This window comes from Chenopodium album, chromosome 24, assembly GCF_948465745.1.
Source record: "Chenopodium album chromosome 24, dcCheAlbu1.1, whole genome shotgun sequence".
Lineage (NCBI taxonomy): Eukaryota > Viridiplantae > Streptophyta > Magnoliopsida > Caryophyllales > Amaranthaceae > Chenopodium > Chenopodium album.
Window position 1 is genome coordinate 10,719,573 of NC_137857.1, and position 23,589 is coordinate 10,743,161.

The 23,589-nt window shown below is 35.7% G+C and overlaps 1 protein-coding gene across 3 annotated transcripts; it reads left to right on the forward strand.

Annotated features, from left to right (window-relative positions):
* The first annotated feature begins 6,244 nt into the window (after positions 1-6,244).
* Positions 6,245-21,568, forward strand: LOC145611746 (protein TRANSPARENT TESTA 9-like). 3 transcript variants are annotated; one of them, XR_014106445.1, is made up of 21 exons: positions 6,245-6,607; positions 8,097-8,148; positions 8,232-8,308; positions 9,358-9,491; positions 9,580-9,676; positions 9,778-9,835; positions 10,291-10,399; positions 10,585-10,708; positions 10,792-10,969; positions 11,209-11,513; positions 11,898-11,986; positions 12,347-12,417; positions 14,879-14,989; positions 17,226-17,285; positions 18,688-18,825; positions 19,679-19,784; positions 19,866-19,928; positions 20,024-20,079; positions 20,354-20,513; positions 20,659-20,806; positions 20,945-21,084. XR_014106445.1 is itself a non-coding variant. In XM_081667109.1 (21 exons), exons 1-21 carry the CDS (start codon positions 6,552-6,554, stop codon positions 21,263-21,265), a joined length of 2,532 nt encoding a protein of 843 aa, XP_081523235.1. In that variant the 5' UTR covers positions 6,245-6,551; the 3' UTR covers positions 21,266-21,568. The 3 variants fall into 3 exon arrangements, 2 of the variants coding, with proteins under 2 accessions (XP_081523235.1, XP_081523236.1); XM_081667109.1 differs by having other exon boundaries at positions 20,640-20,806; positions 20,945-21,568; XM_081667110.1 differs by having other exon boundaries at positions 19,872-19,928; positions 20,640-20,806; positions 20,945-21,568.
* Positions 21,569-23,589: the final 2,021 nt, after the last annotated feature.

Consider the following 23,589-nt stretch of genomic DNA (forward strand, 5'->3'; position numbering starts at 1 on the left):
CAATAATTGTTCCAGAAGAAGGCCAACTGCGTTATAGAGGAAGGAAAGGCATACCAACTACGAACGTTTTAGCTGTAAGTGACTTTAATTTGTTGTTTAGATACGTGTTGACGGGGTAGGAAGACTCAACTCATGATTGACGAATATTTCTTGATACAATTGGTGATCTAAGACTCAAGTTTTTAAAACCCCCCAGAAGGTGTTATACATTATTATTCCTAATGCCCCAAATAATTTTTTTAATGAATGTCAAAGCTAATTTTTTTGTTATTAACTTTCTTTTAGGTAAATATTATGTTGTTGACAAAGGCTATCAGGAAAGAAAGGGTATTTGACTCCTTACCCTAAGACGAGGTACCATCAATTTGAATTTCGAGGTGCAAGTCCAAGGGGTACCAAAGAAGTTTTTAATCGTGCTCATTCGTCAATACGAAGTTGCATTGAACGGTCATTTGGTGTTCTTAAATCCCGATGGAAGATCTTAGATAAAATGCCTAGATATTCATTCAAAGATCAAAACAGAATAAAATGCTCTTGCTTGCATTACACAACTATATTAGACGAAGTAGCGTTGGTGATCCAGCTTTTAGACTTGTCGATAAAAATCCTAACTTTGTATCTCCCGAGGGAGTTGAGGATATTGAAACTAATGTCCCTCAATGTGTTCAAGAATCATCAACTACGGAGATGACAATTGTTCGTGACAACATTGCTGCTTGCTTGATGGAAACTAGACGAGCCAAGCGAGTCAGAAGACAATTTTTTCTAAGTTACTACCTATGTTCTATTATTCATTTTAGATTGTATTATGTGTTGACTTGACGGGGTCTTTACCTTTGACACAATCTAGGTTGTTTGACTTTGTTCCTGGTCATGTTGTGTCTGCGGTGGCTCAGCGGAAGCGGGCTATTGGCTATGGTTTTCTTCCTTTCTCCTTTTCTTCGTAGGGGGAATTAGAGAAGGATGTTATTGCGTTGTTAAAGCGGGTTCATGCGTTCGCTAAGACTCAGGATATTGGTGCCGTGCAGCTGCTCACATTTTCAACAAGATCGGGTTCGCTATAGCTAGAGGGGTGGGTGTAATACCCCATATGTTTACGTATTTTATAAATTATTTATTTGTTTATAAAATATATACTTCCTCCATTTTCTTTTACTTGCAACACAGCCTTGTGGCACGTGTTTTGAGGTCGGGTTTATGTAATGTAAACAAACAAATTTTTCATTATAATTTTTACAAATGAAACTTAACCCTATTCTAATTTTCGTGTAAAAATTATATTGATAAAATCGCTCGTTTAACCTCACTAATCATCTCCTAAAACTGCGTGCTTTAAAGGTGTGTTGCAAGTATAAGAAAAGGGAGGAAGTATAAAATAAATTGCGTTTTAAATTTGATTAATACTCACTTTACCAAATTACAAATTATATATATACAACAAGTTACAAGCCCAATCATTCTTTTATTTATTTGGGCCAATTATTTCTCCCTCCTATTATTTTTTATGAGGCCAAAATATCGCAAGTCTACCCTACACTATAAATAACTCTTTAATCCCCAAAATTTGTCCCACTCTAAAGTCAAAAGTTCAAGATTAATTTTTAATTTCTTTTTTTTTTTCTCCTTTTCTTTTTTCTTTTCCTTTCTTTTTCCTTTTCCTTTTCCCTTTCTTTTCTTTTTCTTCTTTCTTTTCCCCTTGTTCCTTCCCGTGGGTTCATGCGTGAGAGTTCACGCAACCCTGCCGGTCGCCTCCCCTCAACACCACCTAATGACCAACCCCTAAACGCCACCTTTCAGACCACCGTCAGACCGTAAGTCAACGCTGACCGCACGTGACACACCTTCCTCCCTTCTTCCCCTTTCTTTTCCCTACGTGAGATGCCCCCTTCTCACTTAGCTTGCTCTGTTCTTAACTGCTGCTACTGCTGCCCTTCACCGCCGAAAATCGGCGCCGGCCACCTGTCGCCGGTCGTTGGCCGCGGATCACCATCACCATCATCATCTCCTCTATACTCTTTTTATTTTTCACTAGTTTCTTTTTATGTATATATATTGTTAGCTTTGATTTTTATACTTCAAGGCAAGTTTAATTAGTATCATAATAAGTTTAATTTGGTTTATTATTATCAGACTTTGATTTGATTAAAGTAGGATTTTAATTTATTTAAAGATGTGATTTTTAGGGTTCTTATACAATTAATTTGGGGCTTTTATATATCTAGTGATTCTATGACTTAATTAAGCATAACAGTGATGTTAGATGAAGTTTTTGAAGGGTTTTTAATTAAATTATAATGCTGGAATTTTGCCCAAGTACTACTTTTGATGGTTTTATAAAAAAGGTTTAATTACCCATTAAAGAGGAGTTTAATTAAGGGTTTTACTATAATTTTCAGATTATTTAAAGTTGTTTAAAGTGAATTTAAGTTGCTGGAAATTGTGTATATGACAGGCTAAAGTCGTATCACCTAATAAAAAATAATTACCTAAGTCCTCTAGCTTATGCAGATAGGGAAGTAGGGTCGAATCCACAGGGAAACAAATCTTTCTACTCCAAATTAATTATTATAATCTAAATTATCAATAGTAACCAATATTTTTGTGATTAAAAATTATGCTACGAAGAATATGAGTAAGGAGAATAAATAGGAAAGAAATCAATAATAATAAAGCCTAGAGCATAGGTTCACTAATAAACAATATTCCATGGTAAAACATAATAATTAACTATCAATGCATTAATTAGTCAGATCATAAAGGGCTTTCGCTACGTATTACAATCACAGAGTTAATTTACCGGTATTAAATCTCATCTCTCGAATCTCGACCTAACCATTTATAAATTAATCTGCCTATTGAAACTAAGCCTAAACATCAATTCTCATCTCTCAAATCTCGAATCAATATTGCTCAACTCATACAATTAAACCTAGCCAAATCTAATTGCATAGCATTTAAACAATCAATAGGAAATCAATTAAGCATTAACAATTAACAACCATAAATTACCCCTTCATATTATTTATTAGATCCCCCTAAACCCTAGAAAGAGAACTGCCCAGACATGATTAAAGCTAAACAAAACAAAGTAATTAAACAAGGCATAAGGAATTGAAGGAATAAAAATACTGAGATTAATAAAAGAGAAATCGTACCGAATCGACGGGCCGGGATTACAATGGAGTTTAGGAACAAGAGAAAATAAAAGTCTAGAGAGAGAAAGTCTAAGTAGAGAGAGAAGAAAATAATAATAAAGTCTAGAGAAGTGTCTAAACTTGCCTAATAAAAATACATTAATACTAAGCAAGGAAGTCTCCGCTAAACATAATTAGTCGGAGCTTAATTAGCCCCTCAAACATACGCGCCCGGTCGGGCAAGAGGCCGCCCGACTGGGCCCGCCATTTTAATGTTGGAGGTCTTCTCGCACCTGGCCGGGCGCGTGCTCCGGGCCGAGTGCCTGCTGGAGTAATGCTTCGCCCCGCCCGGCCGGGCGCGCCTTCAAGCGAGGCTATGCGGATCCGGGCGAAGCTTCTTGGGCACCCATAACCTCGATTGGGCCTCTTATCCTCGGCCCAATCGAGTTTTCTTCCTTGGGTCTTCGAACTTGGCCCAAATGCCTCGTATTTCCAAAACCGAGCCATTAGTCACCGATTCGCTTCTTCCAACCGGTCTTGGGCTATCATGAGTGGTCGTGCTCTCCAGCGCTCGTAGTCGCTCCTCGAAAATCCGGGAAAATGCCCCAAATGTGCAATTTCCTACAAAACTCAAACAAAACTACGAAAACACTGGAAAACACTAATTAGTAATAAAAGTGGCTCGAAAGAGCCAAAAACACTACTAATTACGACCAAGGGACGGGGGTAAATCTCTAATAAAATGGACATATCAGTATACAAGGGTAATTAATATAGTTTTATTGTCCCTTAATGTAGGAGACTTAATTCGGGAATTGTGGTAATGTAATCGGCTACTTTAAGAGCTTATTTGAGGTACGTACGCGTACTCAGAAATTTATTAAGCGTGTAGAAACATGCTATTTTACTTAATCGATTCCAAGTTAGTGTCATGCTAGGAATTGAATTGATTGGAATGGTTGAATTGAAATGAGATTGGTGATTTGGATTGGTTTGATCGACTTGAGAATGGTTTTGGTGAATTATTTGTGAAGCATGATTGGTTTAAATAAATTATTTATTAGAATTGGTGATATTGGAATATTGTCATTGAACCATATTTTTATTATTGGATTGTTTGAAGGTTTATCTAATTAAACTAAATGTTTAATTTGGTTTGGAATATTGAAAAGGAATTTTATTATGGTTCATATAATTTTTATTGATGTTTTAAGCATGAGGAAAGAGCTATTTAAGTGTCTTTGTACACGAGTGTTAAATTATATTTTGGTGTCTTAGTGCACTTAAGGTGTTTTTAACACCGAGGGATATGATTTGTGGTGCTTCATGCGTTTAAGGTACGAGTGGTTATTGATGCTGGCACGGCTAGCTTCCGTGTCAGTAACCCCATTATTGGGGGAGGTTAGGTGAGAAACCCGTTCGATGCGTAATCAATGCTAAATAAATTATTTAGTTGTCAAGTTGAGAAGGTTTTTGTTGAATGTTGTGTGCTTGTAAACATATGCTTTGAGGTAAGTGTGTGTTGATAGGTGAAAGCATGTTAGTGTGTTTAAATACACTAATGTACTCAGTTTTGCTGATTGCGTGTATGTGTGTTTGTTGGCCTTGCTTTACCTTGGTCCTATGATAATCCATTTTTAATGGAGAGAAGTGGAAACAAGTAGAGAGAAGCTTTATAAGTGATTGAAGCATATTCATGACGGGGCATGAGTGAAGAGCAAATCATGCTAACTAGTTTCTATAAGTTTATGATGTGCTTAATGCTTTAATTATTTTATGATATTATTATTCATGAGACTAACGCAAAATTTTGAAGTTGGTTTGGTTTTTAATAAGGGCCTACAATGGTTCCAAGTTGTAAATTGATTTTATTTGACTTTGTTTGACTTTGGTTTGAATTTACTTTCATTTAATTGACTTTTTAAGTTGACTTGTTTTAAATGGTTTTGAAAATTAGTCTTCCGCTGTGTGTCTTTGATAGTTGCTTTAGCCGTTTTCACGGTGGCGGTAATATCTTAGATTTTCCTATTTTGAGTTTTAAAAAGAGCAAAACAGGTATTTTAAAGGAAATGAATTTCTAGGGTGTTACAATGGGGGCCCAGATTGTATCTCAGCTCCCCACCAATTTCAAATAAATTGATTGACTTTGTAGGTTTTTTTTAGGCATTGACTTTGAAGTTTTTTGTTATTTATATAATAATAATAATGATAATAATAATAATAATAAGCATCAAAATTAAAAAAATATTATTATGAAATAAAAAATACGAAGTAATAGTGATACTAGTTAGTAGTAGTAAAAATAATAATCCTATTTACAAAAAAAATAAAATATTATTTATAAAAAAAATACGGAGTAGCAGTGATACTACTTGGTAGTAGAAGTTAAAAGATAATTTACTATTGTTATTAGTAAGATATTTGTTGTGTTTGGTAAACAGCTTATTTGACCAATTTTAGCTTATTGACTATTAAATAAGCTAATTCAAGGTGTTTGATGGGAAGCTTATACAATTTATTCCACTAAAAAAGCTCTGTTTGAAAAAGTTAGGAGCTTTTTCAATTAGCTTATTAATAAATTTATGGTAAAATGACACCTATATTTCCAATAAATTTAAAATCCTACCAAAACTACCTACCCCACAATTAGCTTATTGGTCATTTCACATACTCAACCAACTTTAAGCTATCAACTATTTAGCAAACACTTTTATACAATAAACTAATAAAATAAGTTAGTCAAATCAGTATTACAATCAGCTAGTCAAAATCAACTATCATAATCAGTTTCAGCTTTCAACTTTAAGCTATTTACCAAACACGATCATTAAAACATATCAATGCCCTTAAAGGTAATTTTAGCCCCAAACAGCTAACAACCAATAACCAATTTTACCACTCATATTTTTTAAATGCCAACAGTCAAACAACGAACATAAAAAATTAATACATACAGCTGGTCAGACAAGCCAAGAGTAACGGTCAACAGCTAACGGCGATCGTCAATTGCCAAACAAGGCCTAAATCTATTCAACTTAGAATTGACAGCAGGCAAGGACACAAATAAAAGGAGTAAACAATTTGTCGACACCAAAAACAATCAAATCTCACTCTTTCGTGCTTCTTTCTTACCGGCGACACAATCTTCACGCTTTTTCCCTACCACCGATCATCGCCATTTTACCCCTCTTTTCTCTCTCCTCTTCAATTCCCCCAATTCTAAACCCTAATCTTTCTCGTTTAATCCCGGAACTTTACATTCATCGTAATTATATTAATTAGAATCACAATTAACACTGTGATTGATCGATTGATTGGTTGATTGATTGCTGTTTCATGTGGAATTAATCTGACTCGCTTGAAATTTGCTGAGTTTATGATCGCTGAGGATGTTAATTTTAAAGGCTTGATTGTTTAATGATGTGGTTTTCCTTTTGGAGATCCCGAAATCGATTCTCTTTAGAGGAACTCAGGTTTGTTTGCTTTGTTCTCAATCTTAAGTTCATTTTGATTAATTAATGTTGCAATTATTGTTATTTATTAAATTAAATTTTATGAATGAATTTTTGTTAGCTGATTTTGAATTTCTAGTTTACTCAATTGATGCTTTAGTTGAGTTTTAAGTGTTTGTTTATAGTTTTCGAATTCTTCTGATTTGACTTAGTTGATTTAATGTTTAATTGAGGGATTTGGATGTGCAAATACGAAATGTGGAAAAGAAAAGAAAAAGTGAGATGTATTGTTGCTGGGTTTTTTGCTATCTTATGCCTATTTCTCTTTTTGTTGGTGTTCCTGGGAGTATAGGACCGCGAAACCGAACTTCTTGCTGGTGTGGGCGGGCGGGTTTTTTTTTAATCCTAAGTCTTATAGTGGGGATCACAAATAGAAACTATGAATCAACTGGTTTCTGTTTACAATCAATAGTTTCATTTACTACAAATGTATATCAGAGCAAGTAATCTTATATTCCATTTTTCATAGTATGATTGTATGCTTTACTATTGGATTTTATTAATGCACTGCGTAAATGGACTGATGGGAAAGTATCTATCGACACAACAATATTGTTGTGAATCATGTAATGTTCACTTGTATGAGGGATTAAGATGATGTGGTATCAACTTCTAATAGAGGGAGTAATTTTGATCAAGAAGTTTGAGTTCATTCTGTGCTTTTATTATTGTGGGTTTCTTTGTCGATTATTTCTATCTTGACCGGCAAAAACATTACATGTGGAGAGATGAAAATGAATGTGTAATAGAATTGAGTGGCTGATTGATCATTAGAGCATTTGGAGATATTCTGACACTTTTGGATATTACAACTCCAATTTTTTGTAGAGTATCTAGAAGAAGTTACCTTCTTTAAAATAGTATTGATATGTAATTGGGCCTTTAAAAATGTCCAAGTAATATGGAAGGGACTAAAGTTCAAATAATGATGTCATGGTTGAGTAATAGAATTAGTTATAGTCCTAAGAGTGAGATACTGAGATCACTTCATCACTCTGTGTGCAAACATTTATGTTAAGTTATATCTGTTGCTTATTAATTTGCTTATCATATCTTGTTAGCTATATATGACTACATGACCTATGTACACATTTACCACCCATTTCCGTGTACATTTGATTCATGCTGATTTTGCATCAGTAAGATTGTCCAATAATTAAGTCAGTTTACTACCTGCATATGTTCTATAAAACGTCCATAATTTTGGTAGAATAGAAAAGTTACTATTTGGTAATGTGCTGGAGTTCTTTTGATTTTTGATTTTCTTGTTTTATTGATTTTATTGTTTTCCATGTTTATAGAAATTGACTTGGTTTAGTTGGTTACTCTGTTATGGTTTCTTGGGAGAGTTAGTGGTGTTAGGCTGTTTGTCCAAGTTGCCAATTTGGTCAAGCGAGTATGATCTAATTTTCCATTGATGTTACATGTTGATTTTTCTCCTTAACTGCAGATATCTAACTGAACAGCTGCAAAAGATTCAAATCGTGAATGAAGTTAATAAGGTCAGCTGAATCTTATGTTTAGTTCACTTTTAAGCAGCCGACTTTTGTGGTTAATTTATGAATGTAATGTATATTTTATGAAGGATTTTGTTATTGAGGCACTGAGATCAATTGCGGAATTGGTAACATATGGAGACCAGCATGACTCAACCTTCTTCGAGTAAGCATATTAGCTCAGAAATATTTTATAAATAATTTCTGTAATGCATCTCTTGTTGTATGTGTGTCTATGTGGTAAGGAATTGTGAAACTTAGATGCACCAATCTTCGGCAAAAATTAACAGAATTTGGAGTAAGTAGATTCTGATGAGTTTGGAGAGATGAATATGGGTCTGCTGTGTTGCTTGTTGGCTGGACTGATGTCATTAGGGGCCCTGTAATTTCTTCCAATCTTAGATCACTCGGGATTTGATTATCTTTTGGTCCAACTTATAGCTTGCTGTTCCTTGTCTGTACTTGCTGCAATGTTTGTGTTAAAGTTTAGGGTTAAAAATTTCCTTCTTGCAAAAATAGCGATTATTTAGGTAAACTGTTTCTAGTGTTGTAATCATCACCTAAAATACACTTGAAAACAAAATTCCAATATAATATCTAGAGTAATTTGTATTAATTTATCATCCATTGTTAATAATACAAAGACAATGCTTTTTAAAGAGAGCAACTGTAGTGTGCATCTTTTGGGCATCCTATTGATGTTCACAGTCTGAATAAACCTTATTAATATATTTACAAATCTTATCACTCAGCAGTAACATGTCTTCTGAAATAACTTACTTAGGATGGTGAAGAAAGCTTTCTTTCAAAAAATTTATAAATATGCAAGCTTTTATCACTGGAAACATCAGGTTTTTGAACTAACCTCTTGTGTCTGGAACCCATTTATGTTTCCTGCCTGGAATCTCCTGGTTTATCCTGGGTGGATTATATTTGACAAAGCAAGTCTCCACAAGGGTAAATCTGGGGTTTTAAATTTTGCTATTTCAATGACTACTAAGCCCATGTCACCATGTCGAAGAGAAATGGACTAATGCAAATTTTATAATTTCCTGGAGATTCAAATACTTATACGTAGGCTTTGTATTGCCCTTTTTAAATAAAACAAGACGGCTTTTAGAAAATCAAAACAATCTGTGACTAAGGCAATTCTTGTAAAGGATTCTTTAGCGATTCTAGCTTCTGATATTATTATCATATCTGCTTCATTTGCAGTTTTTTTATGGAGAAGCAAGTGTTGGGAGAGTTTATACGCATTCTGAAGATCAGTAGAACTGTCACTGTTTCGCTCCAATTACTTCAGACTATGAGCATCATGATTCAAAACTTGAAAAATGAGCATGCAATATGTGAGTTGTCTAAAGTTAGCCCTATCCTCATTTGTTGGTTGTGTTTGCTGTGTGTAAACTGATAGTTTCTATATTTGTCATTTCATAGATTATCTCTTCAGCAATGAGCACATTAACTATCTCATAACTTATTCCTTTGACTTTCGAAATGAAGAGCTGTTGTCATATTATATATCCTTTCTAAGGTCTGTTCTCTTCTAATGATGTACTCCTTTCATTAATTCTTTTGTTGTTGATTCTGTATTTGCAATGAGCTATAATGAGTTGCTTTTTGGGATTCGTGCAGAGCAATAAGTGGGCATCTGAACAAGAGCACAATAGCATTGCTTGTGAAGACACAGAATGTAAGCTTAATATTTTCTATTTGTTTCATAACGTCATTTACTGTCATGCTATATCAGGGTCTGATGTGGATGGCTGTTCTGGTTTTCACCAAAACTGCTTGTGATGATGGATAGTCATCAAAGCTTGCTGTCTATCTCTCTTCATAATTAAAAGGGTGGAACAGTGTGGAAAAAGTAGTTATATAAGCTGTTTATGAAGAAAGTTCTTGGTTAATGATTTTAAGAGTTGATGGCGAGACTAGGGTGTTTAAATCGTAGATGGTGATTCATACAAGACTTTTGTATTTTAGGAAATAACCACAACCTTCGAAGTTTAAAAATGCTAATTGATGCAAGTTTTGTTTTGTAGCAAACTGGTGATAGATTTGCATACCCAGTGTGTGTCTAATATTTATGGAAGATTCTCTTTTCACTATGAATTTCTTTCCTTAATATTCTCCTGTTTCCTGAACTAGGATGAGGTGGTATCGTTCCCATTGTATGTTGAAGCCATCCAATATGCCTTCCATGAAGAGAGTATGATACGTATTGCTATACGTGCATTAACTCTTAATGTTTACCATGGTCAGTTACGCCCCCCCCCCCCCCCCCCCCCCCCCCCCCCCTTTTAATTGTTATTATTATTATTATTGTTATTGTTATTGTTATTGTTATTGTTATTGTTATTGTTATTATTATTATTATTATTATTATTATCTATTCCTTAAATAAGTACCTTATAAATTCCTATCTTCTTTCTTGGTTTGTAGTTGGGGATGAGAGTGTAAATAGATATGTCGCCAGCGGAACACTTGCCAATTATTTTACCGATTTGGTTTCTTTTTTCAAGAAGCAGTGCCTCACATTGAATGATCTGGTTGTTCAGGCTTCACAGTAAGCTCTCATACTGCAATGTCAATTGATAAAACAGAGGCCAAACTTTTACTTAGCATACTTTATTTCTTCGTTTGACACAGGGAAACATCAAAGGATTTTTCATCTAGCATCATCGCTTTTGCGGATGAAATTGAGGACAATCTGTATTATTTTAGTGATGTTATCTCAGCAGGGATTCCAGATGTGGACAAATTGATAACAGACAATTTGCTGCGGCTTTTGATATTGCCACTGTTGCTGCCTTCTCTGATTGAGGCTGTAAGTGTGAAACTTAATACTGCCTGTTAATCCTCTTTATTCGTATTCCTTTTCACACTTATTTGATTGTCGCAGTTTTATCGCCAATTCTATATTCCAATATGGTGTGGCTTACTTGAATTTTCAGCATTTTCTTGAAAGGAAAATTGGAAGAGAGTTGTGATATTTTTTGTAGTGACTATGATGACCAGTGCTTCTTTTGTATTAGTTGTAAAGACTTCTGTAGCTTTTGCATCCAGGGCGTAGGAATTGGAGCTGTCACATCATTGTATCTGCTTTGTTGCATTTTGAGAATAGTCAAAATCAAAGATTTGGCAAATACCATTGTTGCCGCCTTCTTTTGTCCACAAGGGGCCTTTGTATCACTTCCAGAAGCTCAAATGAATGGTGCTGCAATCTCTTACAAACTTCAACATCTAAAAACTGAAGAAAATGCTCAAAGTAGTAATGGATATGTAGCAGAGGATGAAGGAAATTTGAAACTTTCTATTCCTGATGATGTCAGCTTGCAAGATAGTTGTGGTGATCCAAATCAGTCTCTCAGGTAAAATCAGAATCCAAGCTATCATGTTAATTTTGTAACTTTTTCTTTTTACTTTTTGTTGTGGGTTCAGAAACAGTTTTAGCTGTGTACTTGTATAGTAAACCAAGCCATCTTACGTTGTGCTGTTGTTTTTTCATTTCCGATTGTTGGAGCCAGGATCAGCTTAATTATATATTTTATAAGGTGTTTTAATTATTTGTATGCTTCTGTTATGAGTTCATTTTCCTTAACATTGGTTTATAAGGTCTTTCCCTTCCTGAAAGCTTGACTTAGACTCTTGTTTCTAGGTAACTATAGAAATTTAAAAATTATTATATTGTTTAGTTAAGTACTTCTATCATATGGAGTTCGTATTGGAATTAATGAATTATATTTTGAATGCAGGGAGACTGTTCTTTCTTATCTTAATGTAGGCAACGACGTACAAGTTTTGGGATCATTAAGTGTAGTTGCTACATTGTCGCAAACCAAAGGTAATAAATTTGATTTTAGGTGGCTTGGATACTAAGCTATCCCATCAAGTTTGTTGAAGTTACTTAAAATTTTTCACCTGAAATTATTGTCAATTTTGGTTTTAGAGAACTACAAATGAAGGGTTTGAATTGTACATCAAACCATTAGGCGTATGAGGTTAAACACTTAAAGTTCTGACATCTCTTTACCAGGATGATAAATCAACAAAATGTAAATCTTCCTTTGCAATAGAATTGAAAATGAAATGTGCTTGTGGAAATGCTTTACGTGACATTCTTCCAATTGTTTATCCGAATTATATGGGACAGGGGGAGTATTTCTCTTGCTAATTTCTTACCAAAGCTTTCTAATAATTTTAGAACTCGAGGAGTCAATGCTAGATGCTTTTGGAATTCTTCCAAAACGGAAGCAACATAAGAAACTCTTACTGGTATGTATATTTTACTTATTAGAAAATACTTATTTTTGCTCACTATGTTAACATGTGTGTCCTCACTTTGCAAAGGTTTTTGGTTTTAAACTTATAAACCCCCCCGGGTCCCTTATTGATAGTCCCTTTTAGCTAAATTTTAGTCCCAAAATGTTCACCCCATTTGCTTTTTCCAACAACCACTTATATTAATTTTTTACCATAATTCCCTTCAATTTGCAACAATATTTGTGCAAGTTTAACTATCTCATATAAATTTTGTTTTTTCATGTACTTTTATTACTTTCTCTCTCTACTTTTTTGCATACCCAATGTGAATTTATCTTTTCAATGTACTTTAACTACTTATTTATGCTTATTAATTCCCGTAAAAATTGCCCAAAAGGGACTATCAATTAGAGGAACTGTGGGAGTAATACTTTTATTGGACTGCATATGCTATTTATGAAAGATTATGAAAAATATGAATGGGAAAGTGTATTAGGTTTCTCCAATTTTTTGAATTTTTTGATTTTTTTTTTTTTTTTTTTTTTTTTTTTTTTTTTTTTTTTTGGGATTTGTATTGGCGTATGGAAGTTTGGGTGCTTAGTATATTTAGGTTTTGTCCTTGGGTATGAAGTTTGATATTATTAAATGGTAGTCCTTGATGGTCATAAGGTTTATAAGCCTTATATGAAGAGGGAAAGTTGGATAACAATTTAAGCTGGTTTGAGGGCTTGAAAGAGAAAGAAGCAGTTGCAAATTTTCTTCCCTTTTTTATTTATTTATTTATATAAATTTTTTTAATTTTTTTGGGTGTGTGTGTGTTTGGGGGGGGGGAGAGTTGTGGATGCTGTACTTTTTTGCAGCCTTATATGAAGTCAAATCTGATAAAGTGATAATTAAAAGACTTGAAGATGGTAGGTTATTTTTCAATATGAACCGCAATAACTAGGCAGTCCCTTCAAGCGATGTACGTACCTAAGTGTTTTATTTAAATTTTGGGTTATTTCGTAGAATGTCAAATAGGTGAAGGTTGTTTGAAAAATTAATTGTACTATAGCCATATAGGGTTACCATACATAATATCGTGTTCCATAAGTAGAAAGATTGAAGCGCAAGATTCTGACATTATTCTCGAGCAGAATGTGGAGTGGATAAGGAACAGAAATGCTAGCAACTAAGATTAAGCTTTATGGATTATGAGAGCTTCAAACATAAACTATTGGAAGTTTTGCAGCTGGAAGATTCTTGTGTTATGTTTCTTAATGTTGTCAATTATTACTTTGGAGATATACCTCTTTGTATGCCTCTTCATTAACCTATCAGCGCTTTTGCATGATTATACATGCATTTTTTCATTTATTTATGGGTAATGCTATTGCAGCCCTAAGGAGAGCTAGAGACCATGGAATTTCTGCACTGCAGAGTAACTGATTAATATATGCCTGCATCTTTTGACAATTTAAGGTCAACGATATAAGCTTATCGATTCCAATTTTGCATGAGACTATGAGACAAGTGCTAGCTGGACTTGAAAAGTTGAAAGTCATCCGGAGATTGAGATATGTGGCGCTTTTGGATCTTTCAGTGCTTGATGGTTGATGAAGTTTTTGATCTGTAATGGTGGCAGCCGTGGTTAGGGAATGTTTTATTAATGTAATTTTAGGTGCAGACACACTTTAAAACATGCTAGATTTTAGCAATTTTAAGTGAGGATTTTATAAAGAGCATTACAGATTTCCTTGGTAAAAAAAATTTGATGAGAAGCTGTTCTGCATTTTGTTTTACCAAACTAGGTGGTTCATTTTTCTATAAAACATTACACTGGAAATAAGGTATTGAGACTTTGAGAGTCAAGGGCCCTGCTTGGTGGTATTGATGCCACTGCCAATTCTAAGTAGATCTCTAAAATAAAGATAGGAAGGCATTTGAGATGAAGCCCAGGTCATTTTATACATCTGCTTATCCCGGAAACAAGGTTCGCTTTGTATGAAGGGTGTTAACAAAACTCAAAAGGATATAGTTGTAGCCATTATAGAGATGAGCATAAAGTAACATATTTCTTTTAATGCTTATCATGAAGCATTCTATAGTCTTTTTCCTTCTATTCAGGAAGCCATCTTTGATGCTTAAAACAAATTTATTTGATCAATCAAGAATTGTGATTCTCTTTGTCAAAGAGGTATAATTGCACATGAGTAATTGTTTAGCCAACTGCGGCTGTATATGGGTCTAGAGAAATCATTATTCCTTCTCACAGCTATCTTAGTAACTTTCATATTCCACCATTGGAAAACATGTGTTAGTAGTTCATAATCCACATTTATGGGAATCAATGCTAATTTCAAGCTTTGAACACTTTCCTCTCCGCAAGAGAACAATATTATATGTTTGTTTGCTTCAGCCCCATACATCTTTTGTTTTCTATACTGAAGCAATTAACGACCTCTATACATGATAAGTGGCTTGTCTTTTGCAGCAAGCTCTTGTTGGCGAGAGCTCAGGTGAAGAACAACTTTTCTCTTCAGGAAGTAACTCGACAAGATTTGGTTTTGTTAGTGAGCTGGATAGCTACTTACAAAAACTCAAGGTGCATAATCTTTCTATGTTTTCCTCTATTTGTTACTAGTTACTTATGATGATTTATGTGTAAAAAGAAACATAAGCAAGGAAAGGACCGGGGGTGGGTGGGTGGGTGGGAGGGATTGTGTTCTTAGTGGTCTTGGGCAGAGTACTGCCTATGAGTAATGCACCTCACAAATGATAATATTATCCAAGTGGGTAATCAGGCTTGTGTCCAAGAGGGCTAAGGAGATGAATCCCATGCTCTCTCTAGTCTAAACCACTTTTTACATATTCAAGGGACATCAAATATTGTACAGAGGCCAACAATACTCGACTTCAGCTAACCGTCATAATAGATATTTGAAACCTTTACAAGGGCAAAGCTATGCTATAAGAATTTGTACATCTCCTTTGTTCCAATTGCATCATCTAATTGCTTACAAGACCATTATGCACACATTAGCAAGCTAACCTTTTTATCCTTCTTTTTCAAACTGCAATAAGTCAATAACTTTAAAGTGAAGCTTTGTTAACACCTTTAAGAAAAAAAATGTGTGCTTTGAGAAGTCTTAAGTATCATAGATAAGAGGTCTCAGGCTTCACCTCTTAGTAGTTCTAAATCTTCTGTTCTTGGATATTCAGGTTCAGATGAGTTTGGCTAGTGTATTCAGAAATATCCAACAGGATATTGCATGGGTCCTAGACATATTCAAATGATTGGTCTTTTTTATTCTTCACGACAAGGGCTTCTTGAGGACTTGCATATTCTCCTTGTCTGCAGTAACCCTACAACAAACTGGGAAAACAGTAAAGTGATATTAATGAGAAGGATGAAACTGGAAGGATGTTGTGCTAGTCTTAATTGATAAAAAACATTCATTGAGAAACTTGGATGCAAAAATTTATATGTGGCAGACTGACGGTATAGGCACATGTATCATTTTTGAATTAGAGGCAAATCAAAGCTGTTTATCTTGAACTATTGATGTAGTGATGTTTAATGAGAAGGATGGAACCGGAAGAAGCTGCTTATGTATATGAAAGAAGTTGGCTTGTAACTGGAAAAAAAAAAAAGTATTATTCTAGGCTTTCTAGCCCAAACCTTGGAGAGTTGGAGTGTATGCTAAACAGCTGTAGTTATAAGGCTAACAAATAAGGAAAGAAAGGGTCCTATTTAAGTGTTGAGGTGAAGTTCTTTTTGCTAGGTTTGATTTATATGTTTGGTAAGGGATGAGATTTTTCTTGAGACATTATCAATCTGTTTGTGATTCTGGAATTAAGTTGTTTTTTTATTTAATTTGATTTGACTCCTCATTTCACCTTCAAATACCCAGGCCAATTAAGGAAAGTGAGACATAAATATTGGACATTTTGAGTGGATCTAATATGTAATATATCTCCAAATTGTAGTTGACCTCTGGAACTCTATACACATGGTGAAATAATACATATTAGGTGAGTGATGTCAGTAGTAATAAAATCTCAACCTTGGACCTGGGTATAGACTTTTGCAACATGATTCAGGAGATGATATTTTATGTTTTTACTAGTATCATGTTCACCCCTTCCCATAGGCTATAATCATAGACGTTGGTAAGCCTCAGCCCTCAACTTTGAATGATCTTATGAGGAGCCTTAATGGCGTTAAATGAAGATCCAAGAGAGGTTATTTATATCATTTCCAATAGAGCTGAAAGGGACATCACTGACAGCGTTTAAGGTTTAGGTTATAATGGATTACCTTACAATGAATTAATTAATATCTTGTGCATATTATCTTCTGTAAAATTTCTGGATGTGTGCGAAGTATTGTCAATTTACCATCAGGGGTTTGAAGGAATAGCCTCTCTTGGCTCTCTGTATTGCAGAGGGAAGGCTGTGAACATGTGTCTTCCTTATACCTTGCTTAGGCATTGGGGCTGGGGTGATGATCTTGAGCACTGTTCAAAAGCTGTTAGCCTGTTATTTGGCGAGAAATTATAATTGCCAATTTCCACCCCTTGTTTTTATCATCTCAGTTTTGATTGAACAAGACTTTCATGATTATAACCAGGCAAATAGTTTATCTGCTCAAGGGCAGTTTTTATTACTTACTAATTTTACAAGTTCGTGCATGAATTATTTTTACTTTGATGACTTAGACCACATCTCTAGCATCATTTCTCAATTTTCTATGTGTGCTGTGTAGCTATGAATGTAACTGCACAAAGTTTATCCATCTTAACTATGCTCTTTTTCCTTGGATCTGCATATATATGCAGGAATATGGGGTTTCTACTTCCTTTGAACCTAGATCAAGCCCGCGCTCATGCAGATCTCAGGTATTGGCTGGATTCAATCTATTGAAGTCTTTAATATTTAAATCTATGTTAAAAATTCTTTTGTCAACCCCCCCCCCCCTCCTCTCTCTCTCTCTCTCTCTCTCTCTCTCTCTCCATAAGGGAATTTTGAAGGAAAGTTTGTTGAGGCATGTGAGATTCGTAAAGGAGCTAGAGGCTTATTGGTGTAACTCCTGAATAAATCAAGTATGGACAAAGAAGACTTGTTAGATTGGGACATTTATGTGGAGTTTTCCTGACATGCTGATATAACTCCCGAACAAATCAAGCAATTAATTATTTGAGACAGTAGATAGTGCGATTCAAAGGCTCTTATTTTTTAGTTAATATCTGCCTTTGGTATGAGTGAAGTCCTGTATTGTATGATCTTGAAGTTCCTGGTCCATAATGCTTAGGACAATTTTTTTGCAGTAAGTTTATTGACATGATTGTTTTGATTAACGTGCTCGTCCCGAAGTTTATGCATCACCAACTGTTAGTGCTAATGGTTGAATGTCTGAAATTGGAGGAAAGGCTATTCGGAAGTGGCATGTGAGTAAAATTTCTTTTGCAGCTCTGTAAATAATATTACTGAAGAGAATTGGAGAGCTCTTTCAAGTTAGTGGAGAAATCAGAGATATACACAATTTTGTACAAAATTCAGTGTCCGACAATGGTGAAGATGCTCGTCAGTTAGTTTCCAAAGCAATGATGATTACTCTCCATGTGAAAGATTTTTTATATGGCATGCTCTTGGATATGTTTTCATTGTCCCAGTTTGAGAACCAGACAGCTTATTTGTAAGGTTTTCAGATGCTCCAGGATGAATTAATGTCTAAGGGAGTGCTGGATTTGGCTTAGCACTGATCAAAATTTTGTAGGGTTGGAGCTATTCTATAGTCTTCAAATTTCCTTCCTGATGATAGTAATACTCTTATATTCAGCTTGAAGAAATAAAGTGAGAAAAAGATGAGAGTGTGTAAGAAAATGGTGGATAAAGTAAGAGATAGGAAGTAGAAAGTTGGCGTGTGAGGAAAAGGTGGATTAATTGTGGGGTAAATGGATAAGATGGTATAAGGTGTTATCATTTTAAGGTAAAAGTGGTAGAGCCAAACAGAAAAAAAAAAAAAAAAAAAAAAAAAAAAAAAACACTAACCTGGAAAGTGGATGGATAAAATAATGGAGTTAGTGCTAGTCATCTTGGAGGTGGTTTTGGGTATTTATATTCAGCTTTTACCTGGTTGTCTTGTGATTGTATATGTTTGCATGAGTTTTTATTACTTCAAATTTCATACCGGCCACGCTATGGGAAGTGAGGACAGCTTTGGTCTTTGCTTGCCTGCCCATGCACCTTTTGCCCATTTATCATGGTTTAGAGGATTTAATGGTAAGTTTTTTGTTTCAGGTGCTTGATGCATTGGTTAACCTTTTCTGCCGGTCAGATATTTCTGCCGGGACCTTGTGGCATGGTGGTTGGCTTTTGAGGCAGTTGCTCCCTTATAGTGAGGCAGAATTTAATATGCAACATCTTAAGCTGCTCAGAGTAAGAACTCTCTCCTACCAAGAAAGGGTATTTAGTAATTGCCAATTTGCCACAAGTTTTATTTGTTATCAACAAATATATGCCAGTAAAATGCATAGTTATCTTGTAAATTGACAACATTAGCATCTCTTGTTAGTAGATATCAAGGAATATGGAAACTACCTAAACCACAAAATATATATTGTCAGGAATTCAATCATTTACAATCTTGCTGGATATCCTGAATACTGACCTAACTTACGGTGACAGCTGAATAAAAATTCAAAATTACGCTGCAATGTCCTCAAAAATAAGTGTAAAAGTAGCTCATAATCTCATATGGTAAAACTCCACATCATTGTTCAGTTGAGAAAAACTAGATTTTATGGAAGTTAAAAGAAACGACAATTTCAAGGTTGAAGTGGAGCTATTGTGACTTCCTTTAGCTGCACAAATTTGTCTGATTCAACTCCTTGAATGACACGTCTTATGTTGATTATATTTTATCATATTTATTTATCTATGATTATTGTGGCTTATGATAGTCACCCTTTTGTAACATTGTCTGTAAATGATGTCTGAAACTGACCCAGTGTACACGTCCTTTATTGTAGTCCATCCCAATGTCTCTCTTGACTTATTGAGTCAAAGTTTACAAACATTTGGCTGCTAGTATCTTGAGCTATCCATCAATTCACTGCGTAATAGTAAATATATAGTTATGTTAGTTAAGCTCTTCATCCTTTTATTCGAGTTCTGTCAAATTACTGTTAAGACTAATGAGAAGATGACAGAGGGACCACCCATGCAGGGGTATTCCCAGTTTTGAATGTATTGTTCACTTTTAATGACATTATGGATGTTGCATGGGCAGGAATCTTTTGTTAAAAGCTCTAGCAATATCCTCTTGGAGGCAAGAGGAACATGGGCTGATTTACTTATCTCGGTTCTTTGTGATGAGTGGAGAAAGTGCAAAAAAGGTATCTAACTTATCAGCACCTGCTGACTGTACATTTATATGTGTTTTTGTGGTCTTGTTTTCTGATTTCGTGCTGTTGTAGTGACAGAATCCTCATCCCCTAGGAATGAGTTGAGGTGCATGCTTTTGCCGTCTTCTTCAGGAGGTTATATAATGAAACTTGTGAATTGTATTTGTCTTTGTTACATAAGTAACATGTGTCTTCTACAGAAAGATGACTAAAATATTCATCTTTTGTAGGCGTCATCTCAAGTGAATCTTTGGCGGCTGGAGAGAGAATGTATGAGGTGGTACAGGTAAGATGCAATGAATGCTGTGCAGTGGCACCATGGTGTCCTTTTTTTCATGGCCTGTAATTCATTTGTGTGCTCTTATCAATATCGCAACTTGGTTTAAGCTGTCTTGGAGACAGTTGAACAGTTTGTGGTCCAACTAAAAATAGTCCCCATGCACAGCCCTTACTGGAAAGTAGCACATGCTAATGCTTCCGCCAACTACGTCACAAGTGTCACACACACTTGGAATGAAGATCGTATAGATTTAATAATTTTGAAATGCTTCCCAATGCAGGCATTTGTACTTCTTTATCAACTTCAAGTTTTCTCACAAGGCATACCATTGCCTGATCATGCACCAATTTTTCCTCCGGTTGACATACCTCAAAATTCTCGTGGCAGAGCCATGGGTCTTGACACTGTTGGCCCAAAGCAAGGTGTTGAGTTAAAACTTGGTCAGTGTTCTGTCTTGGTTATTTGTCTCACCCTCTCACTATGTTTTTTATGAGTAAGAGGCTGTTCAGAATAATTTTCAAATTTAGCTTAAGAAAGAATAATAAAGTTCTCGCTATTACATACAGTTGATGCCATTCCTTGTAGAATTGCATTCGAAAGAGGTAAAGAACGTTATGTTTGGTTTCAAGCTGTATCAATGGGAACATCTGGCTGGATTGTGCTCGTAGAAGAACTCCCCTTGAGACAAAATGTTGGAGTTGTTCGTGTTGTGGCTCCTTTGGCTGCCTGTAATGTATGTGTTAAACTTAAATGCCTTTATGACAATAATTACTGTAAATCAACTGTGCTGTAAAGTTTTATTTATTGCAATCATTAATTAACGACATTCTATTCTTGTGCCATCCCTACATCTTGGTTTTCTGTGCTGCAGCCCCGAATAGATGACAAGCACCCTAGATGGCTACACTTGAGGATTCGTCCACCAACATTACAGTCCCTGAATCCTTCAAAAACTGCTGCATTAGGAAAAGCAAAGGCACGGACTTTGGTTGATGGAAGATGGACTCTAGCATTTAGGGATGAGGAATCTTGCAAGTCTGCTGTATCCATGATTCATGAAGAGTTTAATTTCTTAAGTCAAGAGGTTGAGAGGCAGTTAAAACCACTCTTTGACTCTGATTACTTAACGCTTCCACGAGATTCCTCTTTGCATCCAGAATCTCCAAATACTGATCCTACCAATCGTTTATGAGCTGCTTAGTTCATCAATTCATCAGTAGCTATCAAAATTATTGATGGCTTCCTTATGTTTTGTAGTGAAGCCATCCTTTTGTACATGTTAATTAGGTAGTCTTTAGATCATAATGTAGGTTAGTTTCAATGATTTATACCATTCTTTGTACACACTAGCTGGGTGCCCTGCCTGCTTCCCAAAGTTTTCCTGAGAGCTGTCGATATTGAGGCTTTTGTTTGTAAACCACTGCTCTATTAACCAGTAAACCTACTGTATAATGAGTTGAAGTAAATGTATAGTAATTGCTTTGTTGTATCTCAACCAGTGCTAGATGATTCCTCTGCCCCCCTTTTTATGGAGTTCCTGTCATACTATATGGATGATTTGGCTGCCTCCAGTAGCTCACACTTGAACAACTGGTAACGACCATAAAGTCTACTGTCAAAATCAGATGGTCTGTGTTCTTTTGGATCTTCATCAAGGTTTAATGACATAGTTTGATGGTAATTGGAGAGATGGTTTTGGTCTACCAATCATAGAATGTGCTTTCTCAGTCCTCGTATAAAGTCTTAGCTTTGAGAAGATTGCATACGCGAACTTATTAGGTTGAATTGTAAACCCCAAAGGATGAAAAGAAGAATTTCGATGATTGATTTGAACAGACTAGGGGAGGTTCAACCTTTGGGCTAATTCGGATTCGGAGATCAGTTATGGGTGGTTAGGTTCCTATGAGAAACCCTATTAACGACTTAGAAAGTCTTGAGTCATTAACATACCATTTTGTTGTAGGTTTCTTACTTAAATTTACCTTTGCTGTTTGGAAGATGGTACGGCAAAGTTACTTACATGAAGGCAATCACCAGTTTGAAGGTCCTAAAATAGATGATGAAATTGGTTTTATTAAAAAAAATTTTTTAAAAAATATTATGAAACTAGTTACATAAGAACAAATCAAAGAATGATTTACTCGTTCATCAATATGTTTTTATTTTTTGTTTTTTTGTTTTTTTTTTTACAAGACGAGCAAACAACGAAAAGAACAGAAAAAAACAAAACAAAACAAAACAAGCTAAAAGGACCACTATAGGAAATCTCGACGACGAGCCTTCATTGCCAACCAGTGAGCAGGAGCGACCCATTGCTGTAGAACTTTTCGAAGTTCACAAGCAGAGAGTTACCGGATAACTGTACGATTATCTTGAAGCAGCCAGACGCTCGAAATATCCCTATTCGTAACCTTACGGAGGAAAGAAACTAAAGTTAATAGTGTAAACCAGCCGACGACGATAACCGCGTCGAATCGCCACTCGAAGCGCTCAGAGACAAGCCTGTAATTCTGAATGAAGTGTCGAACTAGAATTGAAGGCCTTAAAGCCCCTGCCCAATACCTGATTTGAATCAGGCTCCGAAAAATCCACCCAAGCACCAGTCGTATTGTCCTGAACCCTGCATGCTCCTTTAAACACAAGACAAATCTCAAAGGAAGAGGTCAGGGAACCACGAAGACAACACGTAGCCGAATTGTCTCCTGTCCTAGAGAAAGGACGTCTGGCTGAAGAACGAGTGAGAGTTCGAAACTCTAGGCTGAAGAACTTCTTGAAATCCAGTCGTACATTAAATGTAGGACAAGAGCCGGAGATAAAACGGCCTTCTGGAAAACTTTCTGATTACTAGCTAGCCAAACAGCCCAAAGAAAGGACGCCAATGAAACCCAGTCATCCCAATTCCTGGTGTGTCGTAAATCCAAAACCACATCAACAAAGGCTTCCGGAAAAGGCTTGTTAAGCGAGACCGAAAAAATGGAGCCATTAGAAGAAGAGGCCCAAATGTTGCTAACAACCGGACAATCCCGAAACAGATGAGCTGAAATCTCCGAATGGCCATGACAAAAAACACATGTCGAAGACACAGGGATCCCGTTAGCCTGTAAAACATCAAAAAGAGGCAAGGCATTATTAAGAACTTTCCAGATAAAGCATTACAGCTCCGGGAGTAATGTTAAACCCTAAGATATCTTCCACCACGAGGCTGGGAGCGTAGTTGCCACAGCTGAACCCACAGACTTCTGAAGCAACATGGCATAGGCAGACTTAGTATTAAAGTCCCCGTCCCTCAAGAAATTCCAGTAAACGAAATCATCCATAGGCCTACTAGGACGTTCTTGAGCTAGAATGCGAAGAGCCGAAGAGGGCTTAAAAAGCCTATGAATAGCATTGGAATCCCACGCCGTAAGAATGCGGATTAATAGAAGAAACATGAGACGGAACATCCGTCGCACTCGAACCCTGACGAATAGTCAAAGGTTCTCCGGGAACCCAGGTGTCCTCAAGGAGGCGAACATG